General features: G+C 39.8%; 2 protein-coding genes across 7 annotated transcripts in view; both read left to right on the forward strand.

Moving 5' to 3' along the window:
* Mctp1 (multiple C2 and transmembrane domain containing 1) overlaps positions 1-21,902 on the forward strand; it is a 564,452-nt gene that overhangs the window by 188,543 nt on the left and 354,007 nt on the right. The window contains exon 1 of one of the 6 annotated variants that reach the window (XM_060383592.1): positions 8,629-8,849. The exons of the other annotated variants lie outside the window; for them this stretch is intronic. Coding sequence (XP_060239575.1) covers positions 8,793-8,849 — 57 coding nt within the window. The 5' untranslated portion in view covers positions 8,629-8,792. Of the gene's footprint in view, positions 1-8,628; positions 8,850-21,902 lie in introns of those variants that run through there. 6 annotated transcript variants of the gene reach the window in all.
* Positions 15,851-16,512, forward strand: LOC110543459 (large ribosomal subunit protein eL29-like). The gene has a single exon (XM_060383280.1). The coding sequence runs from the start codon at positions 15,892-15,894 to the stop codon at positions 16,366-16,368; it is 477 nt and encodes a 158-aa protein (XP_060239263.1). The 5' UTR covers positions 15,851-15,891; the 3' UTR covers positions 16,369-16,512.

The following is a 21,902-nucleotide window of genomic DNA, read 5'->3' on the forward strand; positions in this document are numbered from 1 at the left end:
ATCAGATTGTGTAACTTTTGAAGAGACAACTATATATTTTATCAACCTCTTTGTAGTTCCTAGATTGTACATAGAGAACATAAAATCATAAAATATGGCACGACAGTAGACAAAACTATCTTGGTAAATTAAAGGGACTAATATGAACAGAAATAGACACAGGGAGAAGTATAGGAGAAAAACATCAAAATACATTGTATTTTTGTATAAAAATATCAGCATGCCCTTCTTTCCCCCTTTCTACTATGATCCCTGAGCCTTGGAGTAAGACCTCACTGTTGCCTTTTTTCTGCACTTGACCAGTTTTGAGTTTCTACACCAAACACTATCAAAAGCATAAAGATATTTCCTTGAAGGGATTCAAGAAATACATTTAGCTATGGATACAGAGATTGAAACGTAGGGAGCAGTTTGATTTTCTATCCACTTGGCAAAATAATAGTAGTGGGCTTACCTCTCTTGCCATGGGTTCCCCAATCACGAGTACTTTGCTGGATTTGTAGTACCGGACATGAGTTTCTACTTATGGAGATGGCCTTAAATCCAACCAGAATGTGACTGGCTATCCCCATAACATTTGTGCCAGTTTCGCAACATGGATCTATATTACCAGTCCACTTCAGTTGTCACAGTTCCCAAGGTAAACAGCTGGGTAAGGTGACGCACTTCCCTACTCAGCCTCGGAGCTCCTACTAGAGTACAGTGAAAGCCAGCAAGTAGAGAGGAAGATCCTGGACAGTACCAACTTAATTTCTCTGTGTCCTCTGACTAATGCATCTGTAGCAACAGGGCCTTGTCATCAAGTTCTGGTGGGTAATCAAAAGCAATGGCAATAAGCCTGTGTCATTTGGGAGCGCTGTAGGATCTCTCTGACCAGTAGCTTGGTGGGGATATCCCACACCTGATACTGAGATTGTTATTTGGCATAATCTGTGGTTTCTGGGATGAAGATAACACCCAGTGTAGGATGACTCCAATTAAATAAATTTATATTCGGTTACTGTTTAGAATGCACACACACACATATATTATGAATCTAATAAAATAACAGTTTTCCACATGGCCTTTCAAACAACATTTGTGTAAGTTACTTTCTCTCTACCACCTCCTCTGCCCTCCTCTCCCCTTATAAGAGCCAGAGATTGTGAGGACCAGAGATAAACAGTGTGATTTAGACATGACAGGACTGTTATACCCATGAACTCACAGCATCAGTGGATGCCTGCATAAGACCGACACAGGATCAAAGGCAACATTCTAGCATGGAATGAGAAGCAATTCGTGAGCTCCCTTCTCCATCAGCCATACTGAGAAATATGGAAAGTAGATGTCTTCTGGGAAACAAAGAGTCAGTTTTGTTTAAAAGTGTGGTCCTGGCGGGTCAATCATGCTCTATTGGATGTCCCCCCAAAATGTATATGGGCAGCATAAACTGGATTTCATGGATTATTTTTTAAAAAGAGGACACAAAGTTGGTGGGAGGGGTGAGAGGAATAGTGGGAATGAATATGATCAATATATATGTGTATATAGTACTAAAAACTCTCAGAATTAATAACATATGTTAAAATATACTTATATAAACTAGTACTCTGTGCAAAGAACATACAAAAATGAAACTTAAAACATTGAAACAAAATGTGAATAACAGCCAGTGAACCTGACAGATACAAGGTCATTGGTGATCTTTGCAATGTGGGGTCACTGTGGTAACCGAGGACACATGGCAGAGAGTTGTGAGAAAGTGAGAGGCGAGAGGTGGTAGGAATGAGGTTATTTCTTTCAAATAACAACCTGAGAATCTCCGAGGAAAGAAAACAAGGACAGGACATGAACTTAATGTTTGCGACTCCACCCACCAAGTTCCTGTGTTGAAGTCCTAACCCCCATGGTGGTAGAGATGGAATGTTTAGAATAAAAAACTAGGATTAAAAGTAGGTCTTGATGGCAGGACCACTGTGGTGAAATGAATCACATCACAAAAAGAGAAAGAGATATTACTAGCTTTCTACCATGCGTAGAAGTTCTCATATGCTATTGAATGGCAGGATGGCCATTGGTACATACTAATTATGTGTCCCAAAAACCTTGGAAGAATACATTCTGAAAGTTTTGTGACATGAAGAAATGATCAGTGTTTGAAGAAAGAGATATGTTTGATCTGACAATATAGTGAATTGAATGTATAAAACCATCTCTCCTAATGTGTAGATTATCTCCTCATTTAGTTTGTCTTCTGCGATGTGGAAACTTTATAGGTTTATGAGATCCATCATCCAATACTGGCCTCATTTCTTGAATGCTTGGAGTCTGATCAGGAATCCTTGGCTATGTCTGTATCTTGCAGCACTTGTATCTCAGTGGTTTGTCCTCTGCTGGTTTCAGGAGAATATTTCCCTTTGAATAGATAAAAGGGAGTACCATACAGGAAAATACATAGATTTCAAATGAACATGTGATGTTTTATTTCTTTCAGAAAAATCTAAACCAAATTTGGCATAATGTCAACATTAGGTGGAAGCAGGAGAATATCACAGCTTACAAAGAAGATTTAAGCAAGTAGAAGTACTTTAAGAATAGAACAGAATGAAATTTATACCAACTTGTCATCTCTACAAAAATTCATCCCTTGCTATCTTCATTATTAATCAAAAGAGTAAACCAAGCAAGGTGGCACCCATCTGCAGCACCAGCACTCACAACACCAAGGCAAGAGGATTATCAGTTTGGAGCTAATGTGGATTGTCTAGTGAGTTGCTGGCCATCCTGGCCAACCTGTCTCACACAATGCACAAACACTGTACAGAGTGGCACATATCTGGAAACTTAGTCCTTAGGAAATAGAAGGATGATACGTAGATACTAACCAGTCTTAGCTTGCAGGCAGTTCAAGACCAGCCTGGGCTACAGGTACTCTGTTTCTAAAACAAAGAAACAAATCCTCCCCCAATAAAAATCATAAGACGCTCTCCTCCACTGGGCTCCTAAGCATTTTTGCTTTGCAAGCTTTAGTAAGGGAATATCATAGAAATGTAGAGAAGCGGAGCATGAAATGTTGTGGATGTTCTCAAAAATATTTGAGCACTAGAACAAGCCCCCTAAGGAACCAAAATACTAAATTCCATGTTAATTAGGAAAGCAATGCTGCTCCCAATTCAGAAACCAGAAAAATTTCACCGAACTGCTTATAAACAATTTTACTAATTCTGACCCGCAGAATGCTCTGATAGGGAATATTAGCATGTAGGCTGGGTGCTTTTGCATTTACAGGTGAATAAACCCAAGTGTCTTTTCAAGGCAGCAAATGTGCTTACAGGAAGCCAACAGAAAAATCAGAGACCTTGGCCAATGTGGAAAGGCACACCGGAGAGTCTAATGTGGCCAGCTGTCTGTTTCTATCTCTCTGTCCTGTTGTTGTCTCTGTTATGACTTTGGCATAGCCTTTAGCCAGATGGAAAAATCAGAGAAAACATAAAGTGTGGCTCATAAAAAATGAGGATTGGGCCAAAGAAGAGCTCTTTGATTTATGTTGCATTGTTTTGAAAAAAATATAATAATGAAGGAGGATTCATTTAAAGTGAACATAACATAGTAAATACATCAATGCAAAACATTAAATTACATGGTCTTTGAAATTACCTAAGGAATGCATGGATTCATTTTATATGACTTATGCAATAGATACAAAACTGAGCAAATAGACTGGATTCCTCCCAGTGTCCCCTCTCATTCTCTTTAAATCTCCTTTAGAGACAGAGCTACCTGCTCATAATTGATGTGGAGTACTGTAGACAGTGTCTATGAATTTGCATATAAATTTGTCTCATGGCTGAGACAATGAATTTTGCTACAGCTTGTTGATTTTGTTTAAAACTTAAAGGAGCTTTGCCTGTAGTGTATCTGTGTAGCCTGATTATTAAAAAACAAAACAAGCACACAATATTCCTTAGTGTGGAGTGTTACTCATATTAGCTCCTTATTAATTTAACTATTTCACCATTTGTGGCCATGGCAAAGTTTTTTACAGTATAAACAATCTCACAGTGAACATCCTAGCATGGCCTCCTTTGCAGCCAAGAGAAAACATGACTCAATATGCATGGTGGGCTCTGGGAAATGTGCTCCTGCTGATGTCAAAAATATGTCCTAAATGCATTTGCCTTTTTTTTTCTTATGCTTGACCTGCTTTAGATAACATCATACCATGCATCAAGTATGATAATTAGAAGTTCTAGGCTTAGGTTCTACAAAAATCATCCTCTTTCTTAGCATCAGTCAAAGGGATAGATTGGTTTTCAATTGATAGATCATCTACTCACACTTGATTCTAGTGCTGTAGCCAAAACATGCTGACTTTATGCTTTTGCAGGCCGGATGAGTGGAGACCCTAAAATTCAGGTTTATATCACAGTGCCAGAGAATGCTAAGTATCAGTCTGTGGCAGAGTGATAGAAATGTAAAAACTGTGGCAAGGTGTTCCCATACAAACGCGGCTTACATTCTAAGAAGCTGGCACTGCTGCAGGACAGCTTGAGGGCCTAAGGCTTAGCACTGCTATCCTCCTGTGTACTCCTCCTAGTTGCTTACCCTGCCTTTAAGTGAACAGTGTGACAAACAGCCTTACTTGCCTTGGGTCTCCCCTGCAATCATAAGCTAATACACAGCTATAACCCTAAATCATATGTTCTTCCATATCTCTGACCCCAGAGTAACACCTGTATGTTTGTCTATGTGTCATGGTACTCATTTGCTGAAAACAGAAAGTGTTATGTTGAAAGCACTCTTACAAAATAAATATCCATTTCGAATGTTAAAGGCAACATATGGATATCCTTGATAAACAATGATGCTTGTACTGTTTATTATCTAGGAGTCAGTTGTAGTTAGTGACTTAATTCCTTGTACACCTGCATTAAAGATATCTGCAAAATATGTTCCTCATTCCTTTCTCATGTGATGCTTTCTATGCTGTTCAGTGAAAAAGAGCAAAGCCCCTTGTTAGAACTAGATACTCAGACATGGACAGAGAGCCTTCAGGCAGGCATGGAGTCATACCCAACAGACAGACAGGTATGACAGAAAAAACAGGGAAAGCAAGGTAGAGAATTCAAATCTGGGCTTATTCTTAGTCAACACCAAGAGGAAGTGGTTTATTGATTTTTGTCTTTAATAAGACACCAATACATTTTTGGTAACTTGGGATTTAGTATTAATGCAATTATACTCACTAAATTTTAGTGCCTCATGTGAAGAATCTTTTTTTTAATTTTTAACTTTATTTTTTATAATTAATTCATTTAACATCCTAATTTTAGCCCTGTCCCTTATCTCGTCCCAGTCCCACCCTCCACCTTCCTCCCCATTCTTCCCCTCCTCTATTTCTCAGAAAGTGAGATCCCTCCTTCCCTACCATATGAGCCCAACCTATCAAATGTCTTCTCCCTCTTTGGCCTGGCAGTGTGCCCCCACCAGGAGGAAGTGATCCAAGAGCAGGCAACAGAGTCCATGTCAGAGATAGTCCCTGCTCCCTTTACTAGGAGACCCACATGGAGACTGAGCTGCCTGTGGGCTACATCTGATCAGGGGCTCTAGGTCCTCTTCATGCATGGTCTTTGGTGGGCGAATCAGTCTGCGCAGGCCCTCATGGGCCCAGATTTGTTGACTCTGTTGGTCTTCTTACTGTCCACTCTGGGTCTTTCTATTTCCTCACTCATGCCATTGGCTCCCTGAGCTCTGTCCAAAGTTTGGCTGTGAGTCTTAGCATCTGCTTCGATCCCCTCCTGGGTGGAGTCTTTCAGAGGACATCTAGGAGAGGCTCCCATCCTGATCCCTCTCTTCGGCCACTTCCAGTGTCTATTCTATTTTCCTTTCTGAACGAGAATTAAACTCTAACCCTATGTTCATAGTTTTATTCATAATAACCAGAATCTGGAAACAACCTAGATATCTCTTAACCAAAGAATGGATAAAGAAACTGTGGTACACTCAGCTATCAAAAACAAGGAAATCATGAAATTTGTAGGCAAATGGATGGAGCTAGGAAAGATCATCCTGAGTGAGGTATCCCAGAAGCAGAAAGACACACATGGAATATATTAGCCATAGAATACAGAATAACCAATCTACAATACTACAATCCATAGACCTAAAGAAGCTAAATAACAAGGAGGACCCTAGTGAAGAATCTTTAACACATTAAATTTGTGCATTTTGGAGCCTTGTGTAAGGAACATGTGAGACTGTGTGAGAAACCTCTAATGCATTAGTGAAGCATTTTGGAGGACCAAGTGTGAAGGAAGGCTAGCTTGAACTCATGCAAGCATATTGGGGAAACCCACATGGAGACATAGACACAGGGGCAGATTCACAAAACAGCATTCAGGCAGGCCAAGATTGAGACTCATCTAGTAGACAGAGAGAGAACAATGGAAGACATGGGAAGCATAAAGTAGAGGGATAAAATCTGGGCTCCCTCTTGGTCAAATGATACTGTGAGAAGTGCTTTATTGATTTATGTCTTAATGCAAAACTTAATGCAACATCACATTGTTGGTGACTTGGAGTTTATTACTAATGCACTCAAACTGACCACAACAAACAATAAACTGTTCTATCATATTGTGTGAGAAAGAAGTTTATTGTGCATTAAAGCTTATTAGTAGTCTTTACATTTTTAAAGACTTATTTATTTGATCTTTTATGTTGATGGGTGTTTTGCATGGATGTATTCTTGTGCACTGTGTGCATGCCTTATACTGCTCAAGGACAGAAAAGGTGTGCTTGGATCCCCTAGAAACTGGGGTTCTGAACGGCTGTGGACCACCATTTGAGTGCTGGGAATAGAACTCAGGTCTTCTGCAAGAGTAACAAGTGCTCTTAACCACTGAGCCACCTCTCCAGGCCTTTATTAATATTCTTAATAGGGAATAATTTTCTTAATTCAGAAGCCCACTCTAGTATGCTTGCTTAAAATTTACTTATAACATAAACACATTTCTTAGTGTTCTAGTTGTGTCAAAAATTGACTCTAGATGAAATACTGAACTCAAGATCTTGGCCCTCAGGTTTCTTACGTTATTTTACCATGTAGTGAGTGAATAAAGAATATTTCAGAATATAATGTACTATGAAAGAAATGAGCAAGATCATCAAATAGAAAGTAGTTGAGTAAAGGTGGTCAGGATAATCTTTCTGAAGAAAGACTTTTCTGATTGTAACCTGGAGACGGAGCCTGAATCTCCAACTCTAGACCTGTGCTGCTCATGATGAGTGCCAGAAGCTGCCTGTGACTAGGAAGTAGTTAAATGTGGCCAGTTCAAATGGAATGTAAAACAAGAGTAAAGAACAGGTTGATAGCCAAGACGGTGAAATATCAGAAAGTATTTTATTAATAAATTTTTAATCAATTACATGTTAAATGTGTGATATTTTAGATACGCTGTGTAAATATTGTTAAAATGGTATGTTTCTTTTACTTTCCTTCCCTCTCTCCCTTCCTCCATCCCTCTTTTTCCCTCCCTCCCTCCCCCCCTTTCATTTTTTTTTGGACACAGTCTGTGCTCTAAGTGTAACACATTTGCAGCTCACTGTGGTTCAGCCCAGGCTAACCTCACACTTGGAATACTTTTGCTTTAGCCCACCAAACCTGGGGGTTCTGTGTATGTCAGCATGACTTGCTTCTTTAAATTTGGTTTTAATGTGACTACTGGAATGTGTATGGTTATATATGCCGATTATCTTATTTCTATTTTGTCATCCTGCTCTAGCTTCAGCCCATTTATTACTCTTAATGTATATTTTCACATTTCTGTCCTATAGTATAGATTGGGTTTATGTAGTAGACCTTTCCTGTGGTATCTGTTTTATTTGCCTGAGATATCCAACCTTTAAAATTGAATATATGATCAAGCTTAATACAACTCAGAGTTATGGGGTAACAGGTGGTGCAGAAAGCTGCCATATTTACTGGAGGTGTGTCATTAGTAACACTTTCTTGGAAGTGAACACAGGCAGATAAAGGAGGACTCAGACCTAAAGAGGTAGGCAGAGCTTGCTTCACAGGCAGTGGTGGTATAGGACAGGCTCTGTAGGAAACAACACCATCAAATTATAAAGGTCTGCTTTCATGCTGCATTTAGTGAAGGAGAAGCTATTGTGTCATTATTTGCCTTTTATTCTACATATGCTGATGGTGATTTCTGTGTGCCTTTTAAATATACATAACTATATGTCTATATTTGTATGTATGTGTATAAATGTGTGTATATGTATGCATGTATGTATGTAAGATTAGTAAGAATACACACACACAACTTCTTTGGGAGATGTCAAATTCACACATATTTAATAATACATCAGTTCACTGTATTTTCTTTGTACTGTGATATGATTCTCATTTCTGATTGTGGCTTTTGTCATGGAGAAGATGTTGATGACACAAATGTATACTTGAGTAACTTAATAAAAACATAGTTTGAAAGAATTTTAGATCCCCAGAGATGATGTTTGTTATGTAATTTGCACTAACAGTTTGCAAAGGGAAACTCTCCCCTCACTGATTGGAGAGTTGAGTCATATCCTGTGACTCTGTAGCAATGGGATGGTGTTTAACCATCACTGCTTCCTCTTACTTTCATTCTAAGTAGCTGCAGTTAGAGGAGCAAGTGCTCCGTGCAGAGCGACTGCTCTCCCCTGGAGGTGAACAGACACTGGCTGGCGTTCTGTGAGGAAAGCCAAGTCTGGAGATGCAGCTCTTTACTGAGTGAAGATGATTTGTTCATTCCTCAAGCACTATGCTAGATAGCTACAGGCTGAAAAGTGTCTGCAGTTTACCATTTGTGTGTCATAAGGTAAGTGGATGATTTGGACTTACTCTTTGGGTTGTGGCAGCATTAAATACATGTGGCAATTTCAGCGCACGATTGTGCCCCAGAAAATGTCTTCTCACAGAGTACTCCTGAGCATAGTGTTTGTGAATCTAATGTGAGTATTTTGAACTTAGAATGCATCCCACTTATGACAGACTTAATTTAAGAGCTCAGTTTCCTCTTGGTAGTTGCTTATGGAAAAGGCAGTGCTTTGGAAATGGTAGCACTGTGCCAGTGCTTTAGATTATTATTTTATTATTTATTATTTGTTATTTTATTATTTATTATTTATTATTTTATTTGTTATTTTATTATTTATTATTTTATTATTTATTATTATTAGATTATTACATGGCTTTAGATTATTTTAAAGGATTAGTTACCTCAAGGTCTCAGTTTGGGGGATGTTTTTCATTTTGTTATCCTGTAGTTTCTGTTAAAGGTTACATCAAATTAAGACTCAAATAAATAAAGGTTTTTCTTCTTCCCTGAATGATTATGCCTCTTTTCTGACATAAAATGATGGCCTTAGTAACTGAAAAGTTAAAAGTGAGACTGTAGCAAATGCCTCTTCCCCTGCCATGTTTGGACTTAGCCTGAGTGAGGGGCTATGGCTTTAGGAACTTCAAGTTGAGCTGCTTGTTTTAAAATATGTGTGAGCTTGCTTCTCAGAGCCTGCTTTCTCGGTTGCTGTGAGACAGCCATGGTACAGTTTGTGTACATAGAGAAATCTGCATAGAAAATTACTGACAGGTTGGTTTGTAAATTAGTTTAAGCTAAGAGTTTGGAATTAAAGATAACAATTCTTTTCACAGATTCAAAGAATTACATTAAATGAAGAATTTAAGGGCAGGTGTCTTCTGTCATATAACTTCAGATACTTTAAAGCCTTTAACTTAATTTGTCATGGAAGTAGCTAATTTGATTTTGAGAGCTCTAGCTATAAATTTGCAAGATATTAATGAATTGAGTTTCTAATGTATCTGTGACAGCTGGTATTATAAATACTTTCTTCGTAATTGACTCACTGTCATGCTCAGGAATGCTTCATTTCTGCTCACATTTATACATGCTATAAAACTTCTAGGATCTAACAAAAACATAGAAATTACTTTGCACTAGAAATATATTCAGTAATTCACGTTTTTGCAAAGGTCGAAGGGTTGATGAGCTGATGGAAGGAAAGTGGTTTTCCTCTTCTTTTGAGGCAGAATTAAATTTATTTTAACTTCCAGCATATGTGAAGGCACTGCTCGGTATTCAAGAACAAAGGCTCTATTAGCAAATGGCAGCACTATGAGAGCATTTGGGACCTTAGCTAGGAAAAAAAAAAAACATATTCTCAAATCATGATACACGTGATAATGCAATATTTTAGTGCCAGAATATACAGTTTATTCTGTTTTTGACCTGGGCAAGGAGGGAAATATTCTTGTTTATCAAACGTTCTGCTGGAGGCAAGTCAATCAAAGTACACCTCATAAAAACAGAAGTACGTCTAATTGCACTGTGCATTGTTTCTGAGTTCTCACTGTGGATTACAGTAGCCAAACAAACTCCTGGTCTGAATGGGAACTCAGTCTAATGCAATGTTATCACATCTAGAGTTTATAATATGCTATTTCCAAAAGTGCTTAATAATTTATGTCATTGCCTGTAGTGACTGGCCACTGAGGCATCTTGTTTCTCCCCCTTCCTCTCTATTACCCCCTTCTTTGGCTGTTTCCCTGCTTCTCTTCCTCTGCAGAGGGGTGGGCCACTCAGCTAAGGTGATATTTCCATTTCTTAACCCTTACAATGGTTTAGATAAATGAGTGAAAAGGATGCGATTGCTAAAATGAGCCTTAAAGAACATGCAGGTTTCAGGCACAAGGAAACCCTTAAACCTCTGAAATAAACAATCAGTTCATATGCACAAAATTTTCAGACCTAAATACTAGCTCTTGGGGTTTTTGCAAAGATGCAATAAAATCACACTTAACTATTTGTTAGATGCATTTCAGAGGTCTTGTTTCTGTGTTTTACTGAAGTAGAGGAGTTTGAGACCGCAAAGATAGCACTCTATTTAAAATTCAGTGTATTTTTTTGTAAGAATGAGGGTCTCATTTCTTTTCCATTAAAAAAAATGAGCTCCCAATTTTAAGTCCTAGTGGCTTTTCAAATTTCAAATAATACAAGGAAACTCATTCTTTAAAAACTGTTTATTAAGTGGCAATTAAATGTTTGCAACCTAAAATCAATATATGCTTTGTCTCCATTGAAAACTAAATCATTAGATGAAAATCATATTTTCCAGCTCATATTTTTCTTTTAATAAGACCTTGAGATGTTATTAATAAAGAATCGAGGCATAGGAATAATTTTATAGCATAATCATTCTGATTCCTGAAAATTATATAATTATAGATGACACGTTAGATGCTACTGTCTCTAATGAATCCTGTTGAAGGACAAAGACAGCATACCTGCCATGAAAAATGAATAATAATTCCTCCTTTCTACTCTGGAAATTACAGTGAAGATCAAATAGCTCTACTAACGTATCCTCTCATATCATCAACACAGAGTAAGATGTCCAGTTATATGCTTAGAAAATAAAAAACCTTGACATCTCAAATTTTATTTCAGAAAGCGGGGCTTAAGGTTGGCGAGGGTTGAGAAGGTGCCTAGTTTCATCCAGTAAGACTCTGAGCAAAGGGTGAACCTGGATCTTTCTGCCCGCATGATAGACAAGAAATGGAGGGAAACACTTGTTCCCGCTCCACAGTTGGGCTGCTCTACTGCCTTTTGCTGTGTCTTGTTGCTTTTGAGCTGATGTCTCACTTTGAGTCTGGGCTGGTCTTGAACTTGCAATCTTCTAACCTCAACCGACAAAAGTACTATTCAGTTCAGCTTTTTAAAATAAAAAAAATAATAATAATATTTTCCAGACACTGCTGGCCATACTTATAAGTCAATCTTTATAATGCTTCAGAGGACAAAGCACACTCTCTATGTACAGGCTTCATGGACTGAGGACTCTTTGATCTGGTCTTACGGGTCTATGGAATGGTCACCAAGACCCACAATTTCTTAGTGATTTTCACAGTGCAAGTATTCCAGTATTTAGTCCATGGAAATAAAGATGCGTAACCAATATGACTGTGTGTTTTAGCTTTTAAAATTGTGGGTGATGCAGTAGGCTGTTGGTTGCCTTCATTGAAAATGGTTACAAAAATATATTTTCTCCAAAGTCTGGACTTTGAAAACAGAGACAAAGAAAACTTCTAATAATAAATAAATAAATAATAAAAATATATCAATAAGCTTCAAATCATTTCTGTTAGAATGGATATGGATAGTTTATATGTATAGATCTCTACTCTACTTAAGGCCAATGGCCAGAGGAAAATATGGCTTTTCATAATTATAGAAGTTAGTGTTATCATGGTACCAGTGAATATAATAGAATTTAAAAGAAAATTTATCTTTAAAAAAATCTCTTGATAAGATTAGAAAGCAGTTCCTTAAGAATTTTCTTTAAACGTTATTTCTTGTTTCTAAGAATTCAAAACATAATGACCATTTCTTTTCATTGAAAGTGTGAGTTAATGAAAAGTATGTGTTCTCTTAAACACTGGCCTGCAATACTACAGCTTCAGGTGAGTGGGTTTGATCATGATTCTATCATGTGAATAAATCCTAGGAGTGCTTTGCAACCAAGTTCATGTTAGCATTGATTTTAAAACCTGTGTGAAGAAAGTGCTATACAGCTCAGAGATGAAGGAAAACAACTGACATGAAGATCTTATGTTTGTTGTTTTCACGCACTGGATAGCATATGATCTAAGGAATAAAACCTTGGAATAGAGTACAGGAAGGATTCAATACTTGTGTGTAGTATATTTGACACCCTCTTGTGCTGCAGGTGACAATAAAGTCCTTATAATAACTCCATAATTGACTGTTGGTGTTTAACAAATATTGATTAGTGATCCAGTGAACACCAAGGTCAGAGAAACACTTAGATCCTAATGCAGGGATCCACAGACACCTTTGTTTTAGGTGCTAAGCTTTGTATTGAATGCCCATTTGATGCAAGCCCAAATAAACTCTGGAGATCATCTGCTGAACTTTAACCCCATCTAAATTTAGGAGAGATACACAACTTAGGCATTGGTGTCCCTTTGCTTGAGTCATTATGGTAGTAGGATGGCATTAGTAATATTTATTTATGGCAATTTACAGGACACTAATACAACCACGGCAAGCTCTAAATCTTTTGATTTATAAGTGTTTCTCCTCAAGGTGATGATGACAACGATAATGATAGAAGCCTTTTACTAATTTTTCAGTTTATTTTTATAGCAACCTTATAATTTTGGGCACTATTAGCATTCTATTCCCTTTGTACAGCTGGGAGACGTGAAATGCACACAAATCAAGTCACTTGTCCCTAACATTATACAAAGGATAGCAGGCTGACCATAGAGGAATCTAGGTAGTCAGGATTAGGCCAAGATACTTTAGCACATTCTGCGTGCCTCCAGCTCAACTGTCTTGCTCTCAGGAATTTGAATTGAGTGCTATAAAATGATGCAGAGATGAAAATGAAATAAATGATGTAAGTGCATCTAATTATTTTGATGACTTGCACATTTTCATTCTTAGTGGCAGGGCAGCTTTGTAGGCAGAGGTGGTTGAGGTTGTTCGGGAACTCAAGTAAAATGTGATTAGCAGTGGTGCCAATGTCTAGGAGCGAGCAAAAGTAACAAGCTCTTCTAAGTGATATGAAAGTCTTCTCTTTCTTTCTTTTTTTCTTTCTTTCTTTCATTCTTTCTTCAGTGAGGGGTGGTCAGAAACAGTGTTAAATGTTTAAATCACCTGATTAATTTTTGTTGTTGTTGTTTTTTGTTTGTTTGTTTGCTTTGAAGGAAAGTCCTTGTTATGTCTACATTTGCACATGTATTCCTGATCATTCCAGCAAATGTGAGAATGGCATCATTTAAGATCATTTTGCAGATATGTCTTTTTATCTGTAAGGCACCAAGACTGCAAATTATGATTAAAAGTATTGGAAGGACCTACAAACAAAAAGTTTGAGGAGTGATATTAAAATTCATTTTCAGTGACTGGCAGAAACATATTCAAAACCTGAGAGCAGAGGCCTATCTGCTCACAAACATCTCACTTAGAGTGTTCAAAGTATGAGGTCCCAGAATCAAGTTTATTTGGCACAATAGAACACTTTCCAAAGTGATGATGGTGACTAAGGGCTTGAGCTAGGAAATTATGCAGGTTTCAGAGAGAGTATTAAGAGAGTTATTGTTTCAAGTTTTCCAAGGGATAGGGGAAAACAGAAATTTTCCTGTAAAAATATTTGACCAAGCACAACTAAATAGATCCAAGCTGTAGACAATGGCGAGAACTCTAATGGGAAAATTGCATATTTGGCCTTGAACCAAGCAATCATTATAAACAGAAAGAAAAGAAAATCATCTCAAATCAGCACGGACTCATTGGACAGGCTCCCCCCCCCGCCCTTGGTTATAAACAAAACATCACATAGTTATTTTGGGAAGACATTCTCTTCCTTGGTGTGTAAGTAAGTACTTTGTGATATGGAATGCATTTGTTTCCTGCCTGCAGCTTGTTGTTTTCTGGAAGTAATTTCTCTATTGTAGAAATAGTATGTTCCTTTCAGTCGAATAAAATCCTATTGTGTATGCACGCATTCTCATCGTCCATCATCTGTCGATGGTCTTTCAGCTGCTTCTGTTTTATGAGTATGTGGCAATCAACGGGGATACGCAGGTCTCTCACCGTGTATAGGACACGGGCTAGGAACATGTACTGAAGTGTGGTGAAGTTGAGGCAAGTGGTCGTTTCTCTCGTTAGACTCGTTTAGAACCCTTCGCCAGTGCTTTCCATCATGGATTACATCCAGCAGTGAATGGCTCTTCTTTGCCACAATCTCACCATCACTTGTTTGTTTCCTTGGGGTTAGTCATTCTGACTAAAGGAGAGATGGAATCTCAGAGCGATTTTAATTCGTGTTTTCCTCATGGCTAAAGATGCTGAACACTTTTGAAAGCATTTGATGGCCATTTGTGTTTCTTTGGAGACTATCCTGTTCAGTTCATGAGCCCATTTATTAATTGAAAGAATGGGAGGATGTTTATCTCTTACAATTCTCATATATGGTCTAGATATTTGGGGTGGAACTTACAATTACTATGTTAAACAAGCAGCTCAAACTCGGGAAGACACATACACTTTTCATAAGCAGATCTTAGATAGACTTAATTTTTATGTATATGTATTGCGTGCAGGTGTGACTGTAACATAGGTCAAGAGGCAAGAAAGGGGATCAGGAGAGGGAAAAGGAGCTGTGGGAGAGGAGTGGGGAATAAAAACAAGAAGCTGAAAGAAGTCGTGTAGCACAGAGGCAGCAGGGAGGCTCCTGGGGAGGAAGGGACCGCTGGAATGGGCCACAAGGACAGAGTGGAGGAAGATGCACAACAGAAACAAAGTATGGAATTGCCAGTGAGGCTCGTTACTTTGTGTAGTAATTTTAAAAAGCTAATAAAAACAAAACTTTGAAGAAAAAAAGAACAGAAGAAAAGAAAGGAGAGGGGAGCATCGTGAGTGGCAAGTGCCTTCCTGGCTCACCGGAAACCTGGCTTCAGCTGGAGACTTGGCTCTACAACCCCGTCAGCAACTCCTCAGTTTCTTCCTTTTGTCATTTCATGTTTTCCTTAACGTATCTACATTTTTCACATTTTGTGGAAGTTTACAAGAGTTTACTATTTTGACTGAGGCTTTATGAACAGAAACTTAGAAGAAAGTTAACAGCAGTCATGGTGGCTCATGCCTATAGCAAGAGCACCTGAGAGGTGAAGCAGAAGTAGTTCCAGGCCGACTTTGGCTACATTGTGAGTTCAAGGCCAGGTTAGGCTAATTGAGAGCTTGTTCCAAAATTAAAAATAAATAAATAACTCTTCCGGTCCCGGACGCTGCGGGAGCCGCGGGTTACTGTGCAAACATGGCCAAGTCCAAGAACCACACCACACACAACCAGTCCCGCAAATGGGACAGAAATGTCATCAAGAAACCCCGGTCACAAAGATACGAATCTCTTAAGGGGGTGGACCCCAAATTCTTGAGGAACATGCGCTTTGCCAAGAAGCACAACAAGAAAGGCCTGAAGAAGATGCAAGCAAACAACGCAAAGGCAATGAGTGCGCGAGCAGAGGCCATCAAGGCCCTTGTGAAGCCTGCAACTGTTAAACCCAAGATGCCAAAGGCCCCTAGCCGCAAACTCAGCCACCTGGCTTTCATCGCTCACCCCAAGCTTGGGAAGAAGATTCGAAGCTACATGGCTAAGGGTCGTCTGCTCTGCAAATCAAAGCCCAAGGTTCAAACCAAGGCAGAGGCCACAGCTCCAGCTAAGGGCAAGGCTCCAGCTCCAGCTCCAGCTCAGGCTCCCAAAGGTGCCCAGGCCCCTGTGAAGGCCCCATAGGAAATAGGAAATGGTTCTACTAATGTGAAGACAGACGGACTGGTGTGACACACCCACCTACACACTATTTACAGATGACCAGTGTCCTATGCTGTTTTTACAAATAAACCTGAGGCAAGATCTGTTTAAATAAATAAATAAATAAATAAGTAAAAATGAAATGGAAGAAGAAAAAGACAAAAAGAGGAGGACATTAGTGATGAAGGAAAAAGCCAGGTCAGTCCACATGTTGAACCAGCATTAAATTTCCATGATCTTTCACTTGACCTGTACAGTGAGCAATGCATAGTCATGAAATTTTGAATTAAAAAATTAAAGATGCCTCGGAGGAAAGCTAGCCACCTTTTCTCAGTTTTCAAGTGAAAGTGATTTTACTGCAAGCCAATCAAATGACTTTCCTAAGGCTGTGTAGACTGCACCCCAGAGCACAGCTGAACACGGGCATCTTAGCTGCCCCTCTATGATTGCTTTGCTGTCTCAGTCATCAAAAACAGCATCGTCTAATTTAGTATTCAAGTGGCATGCAGCATGTTTCGCTTTTTGGTGACATATTCATTATCCACACCTTGAAGCAACTTCCTTTTAACCTATAAATAATTATTTTGTCTCTTTTTTGGCAGAAAAGAATATATATTTTAAAAGATTTATTTGCTTTATTTTTATGTGCATGTGTGTTTGTATTTGCACCCTGCATCCTGGTGCCTGCAAAAGCAAGAAGAGGACATCAGATCCCCTGGAACTGGGGATTCAGAGGGTTGTGATCCGGGGTGTGGGTACAAGGAATAGAACCTAGGTCCTCTGCAAGAGCAATAAGTGAGGCGTCTCTCCAGCCCCAGAAAAATGTATCTTATGTTCCATGTAGAAATACTTTCTTATGCCAGAAATATGCTCTTGGCTTATTCACTTAGCACTGGGAAATATTTTTCGTTAAAAGACCTACGTATAATCAGTTTCTTATAGTGAGAACTTGTTATGCTTTTTCACCTCTTCCAGTTCTTTATGTCCTAAAGATAACTGTGCATTCAAACCAACAGAAAACTTCATAAATGCTAAAGTTATGTTAGGAAACAATGTATTCATCCTTTCAAGACACCTAAACAAGTGAGAGGCAGAAATGTCTAAGCAATGCCCTGTAATAATCAACCACATTTATTGAGAAAATAACAAATCTTCAACAGCCACCAGCACTGCTGTGTCTCCGTGGCTCCTTCATGAGATTGGAGGCCCCACCCAGGCTACAGCCCTTCACAGAACAGGCCCTCTGAGGTTCTGGGTAGACCATGCCAAGATGTTCCTTTCTTCAACTTGTCTGGCGTGGCACATGGAACTTCAGCTTTCTCCACCTAAAATGAGAATGCAAATCCTCTCTATGGAATTAACAACAGGAGTTGTCCTCAATATCCATGCTCACCTCTTTGCCCATGATCATAATCAAGCACACACCAGTCTAACAGTCTGTGGTGCCATCAATTCATGTTAGACAGTCAGGGGGGGGGGCAGAGGAAACTGACAAGCAGAGTGTTTTGTTGGGATCTTGCTTACAAGACCCTGTTTGTATTTCCCCGGTCTTCTGTAATTGTTTCCCCAAGTGTTTATCCAGCTAGAGTTAGCAGGGTAAGACTTGACATACTGTGGAACTGACAGGATGCTGCTTTATCCTGCTTTTGCTAGGAAGCAGGAGCAGCTTGTATGGCTTACTCCAAGATCTAGAACCAATGCATCAGTCTGACAACTGATCAACCAACACACATACACACATACTCACACACACAGTGAGAGAGAGAGACATACAGAAAGAATTATAACGAATAGCCTCATATTAGAGTCTTTGAGAATTCTAATAAAGAAATCTACATAGCAACTAACCTTATTAATCTAAAGGAGACTTATTTTTCTCTTTGATTTATTGACATTTCTATAGTTTTCTAACATGTGAATTAATGGGAAAGAGTACAAATAGAATGACTTTCATATGTTCATATTTCTACCTTATCAGTTTCTCAGAAGCCCAGCAGAGGAGTAAAACATAACTTCAGCTCTGTGATTGCCAGATTTTAATAAAAATCCAGTCAGTGTTATAGGTTATTTAAGAAAACCTCATTTGAGTGATGATGCTGTCATTTTGCCATTTTGGCTTTTAGGAATACTAGTCTGCATTGGTCACATTTCCAGAAAGCAAAGCTCTCATTTGCAATGCCTTTGCCTCACATGAATACTCCATTCCAAACCTTCCCCTCCTGCCCTTCATGGGTACAGAAAGAGATGTTTATTCAAGAGCTTCTGTGCTAGAACATAGGGACACAGTATATACTCACAAATAACACAATGTAAGGTAGACTGACAGACATGTGATGAAGAAGATGACAGTCGAGGGTATGGTGGAGAAGCTAAAGGTCGGCTTCAGAGAACTCTTCTATGAGAAAGCAACTTTTAAGCTGAGACCAGAAATACGTATTTTTGGTTTCCCCATTACTTGGTCATTAGTAAAAAAAAAAAAAATAGTGGAGGAATGGTGGTGCTTAGAGGTACAGTGACTGGGGCACGTTAGCATAGCTGAGAAGGCCATTCACAGCATGTAGGCGCTGCCTCTGCTCTGTCTGGGTGGGGAGTATGTTCACTCCGGTTAGCTAAGGACCATCATGGCCCTCTGCCTGCCTGGTTAGCTCTCACTTAGTGTTCTCTGTGCATGGATTCCTGCTTCATTCCGTATTCTCTGCAGAGAAGCACACCGTGTGCCCCTGTTCTCTGTGTTCTAGTACTTTTGCCTGGCTCTGGTTCCCTGCTTCCACCTGGTGTATACAGATTCATCTGGAATCCCGACCCAATGGGGTTTCTCTTGCATATGACATTATCTCTTCAGTGATGGGTCAGACTCTGCTTTGTTTCTTCCCCAAGCATCTTAAATAGTCAGGCCGTCCCGATGCACTCACCGGCTAGGATCAGAGTGAGTTTATGTTCTAAGACTTTGCAGTTCCTACTTTACCCCGCTCCCATTTCAAACACTTCAGTTTAACTTGCTTGCTTGCTTGTTTTTGTTTGTTTGTTTGGTGTGTGTGTGTGTGTGTAGATGAAGTCTTGCTATGTAGCCTAGAATGGCCTAGAATTCACTGTGTAGCCCAGATTAGCCCATCATGCCCACTCACCTTTCCCTGGACCTTCACTCGTGTGTGCTGGTGTTGAAGGCATTCGTCAAAGTACCCACCTTTGTGGCTCCTACTTCTGTACTCACTCTCAGAGTGAGGTGATTCATACCCAATGAGGCCTCAAGCTGCAATTCCAGGTCTCCAACTTAACCCTGTCTGTCACCAGGCCTCTTGCCTCCCACATGACACATCCTTGTGGGTAATTGATGAGACTCTAGTTTGCTGCTTTCTGGGTCAGGCAGCACAAGCTAGCTTCCCAAGTTGAGAAAGTAGCAGGGTCTGGATGGAGATCAGAGCATGCAGGGCTCTGAGAATGAGAATGCCAAGAGAATGAGGCCATCACCTGGAGAGGTGTTTAAATGGCTTGGAATAAACTGTCAGGCTCAAGAACAGTCAGGAAGGAGACCTACTATGGATACTGAGAAATTTGGAGCCGTCTGCACACACCTTCCAACCTGTACTTTGTAACTGGAGTTCTCTGATAAGAGGAAAGTGGCTGAAACAGGTGTTTTCAAGCCACCCTCTGGTCAGCCTTGCTTGGGAGCAGAACCTGGGATACTGTGTTTGTATCATTCTGCCATCCTTCCATTCTCCCCCTCCCCCAGCAGAGTGGGAAGCAGGCTTCAGTGCAACGTAACAGAACAGCAGACTGTGGCCTCTGGCCTTGCCCGAATCTTTTGTCAGGGAGATGTGTAAGAAGCAAACACATACCACCAGAGGGTATTCTTGTGTGGGTCAGAAAAGGCCATGCTCCAGCCCAGGTAATAGGACTCTTCCTCTCCTCTCCGTACTTTCTAAGGTTTGGGGTTTCCAGGCTGATGGGAGCGTCGAAGGGAAAGAATAATAGTTTACTTACCTTGTTGCTGTGACAAAATTTCTGACAAGTAACAACTGAGGGAGAAAAGTATTGTGTCTGAGTCAGGGCAACTTGATGTGGTGAAACACCCTGGGTAATCCAACATGGGGGAAGAAAGGGTTTATTTGGCTTATTCTTCCACATTGCTGGTCATCACCAAGTGAAGTCAGGACAGGAAGTCAAACAAGGCGGGAGCCGGTGCAGGACCTGGAGGCAGGAGCTGGTGCGGAGGTCATAGTGCGATCACGTTGCAGAAACATGCAGAGATGAACTCTGGTTCTTCACTTACTTTCTCCATCTCAGCCATTCTGCTACCCCACCCATAGGTTCCTGCCACCCATCCAGGATGTCTCTTCCCTTCTCCACTGAGTGTTCTGAAAACACGTGTGTTTTCAGTTGTGCCCAGAAGTGTGTATCTCAGATAAGTCCAGACCAAGTCAATGGAAAGTGAATATTAAATCTCACAGATGGGCACCTGATTCTCTCTCGGAAACACCTTCAGCAGTGAAGGGAACAGAGCAGAGCGTTTCTAGAACCCACTTGGGGAAGGGATGCCCTTATTGATCTGGCATGCTTTCTGATTCTAGACACATAACCGACAAAACAGCAGCTTCTGCCCTACAGGTGTGCCACCTGGCTCTGTTATCAAAGTGTACAATGTTTCTCTATGTCCTATTCTGTTTACTCCAATGTTGTGATATTCTCAAATGCTGACTGGCAAAGGAAGGTTCTTGTAAACCGTTAGTTATATTTAATATACACAGCGTGAGTGACTTCTGTCATGGAAGACCGCAGGAGCCAGTGAAAGAGGCAATCAGCTAAGTTAGGAGTAGATAAAAATGCTTACACGATCAAAACTTGAAATTTATTTTCTGAATATTTTTTTATTGTATTTCCATTTGCTGATCTACCGAGAAGTTGACAGAGTTCTTGCTATTGTATTGTTACCCAGCACCACCTCCTTCGGGCTTTCTGAGCAGTCATGGTGGGCGAGGAGAAAAATAGGGCACACCTGAGAGAAAAATAGGTGACTGCACAAAAGACAAGCACGTTTCTTCTGCTGTCAAAATTAGCAATGAAAATGGAGATTGAGAACATCTGTTTGAATTATGCATGTAGCACAGGCTGTTCTGTTGTTTCATGCTTTCTGCCAGAAAAAGAGAGGGAACAGATACCTGCTAGTCCATCACTATCTCCTCCTGGAGCTGAGTCTAGCCTGCCTTTACTTAGTAATAACAACAAAGCTCATATTAAATAATGCCTTATGTGCAAATACCCTGTAAAGTGTTTACAGTTTCTTGCAGGCCCAGATCTGTGAGATGGGAAAGCTCAGACAAATGGAGCAAACATAAATTTCAAACAGAAATGACTGCCAAAATGTATTTTCCCAATGCTTAATTAGATATGGGAGCTTTACTCTTGATCCAGTGGAAGACACGAAGAAAGCTTCTGGCGAGAGCAAAGGAGATGGCATAGAACATGGATAGTGGCCAGCCGGGCAGTTGAACTCTTAAGATACCTACCAAGTGTCTCAG

This window comes from Meriones unguiculatus, chromosome 5 (genome assembly GCF_030254825.1).
Source record: "Meriones unguiculatus strain TT.TT164.6M chromosome 5, Bangor_MerUng_6.1, whole genome shotgun sequence".
Classification (NCBI taxonomy): domain Eukaryota; kingdom Metazoa; phylum Chordata; class Mammalia; order Rodentia; family Muridae; genus Meriones; species Meriones unguiculatus.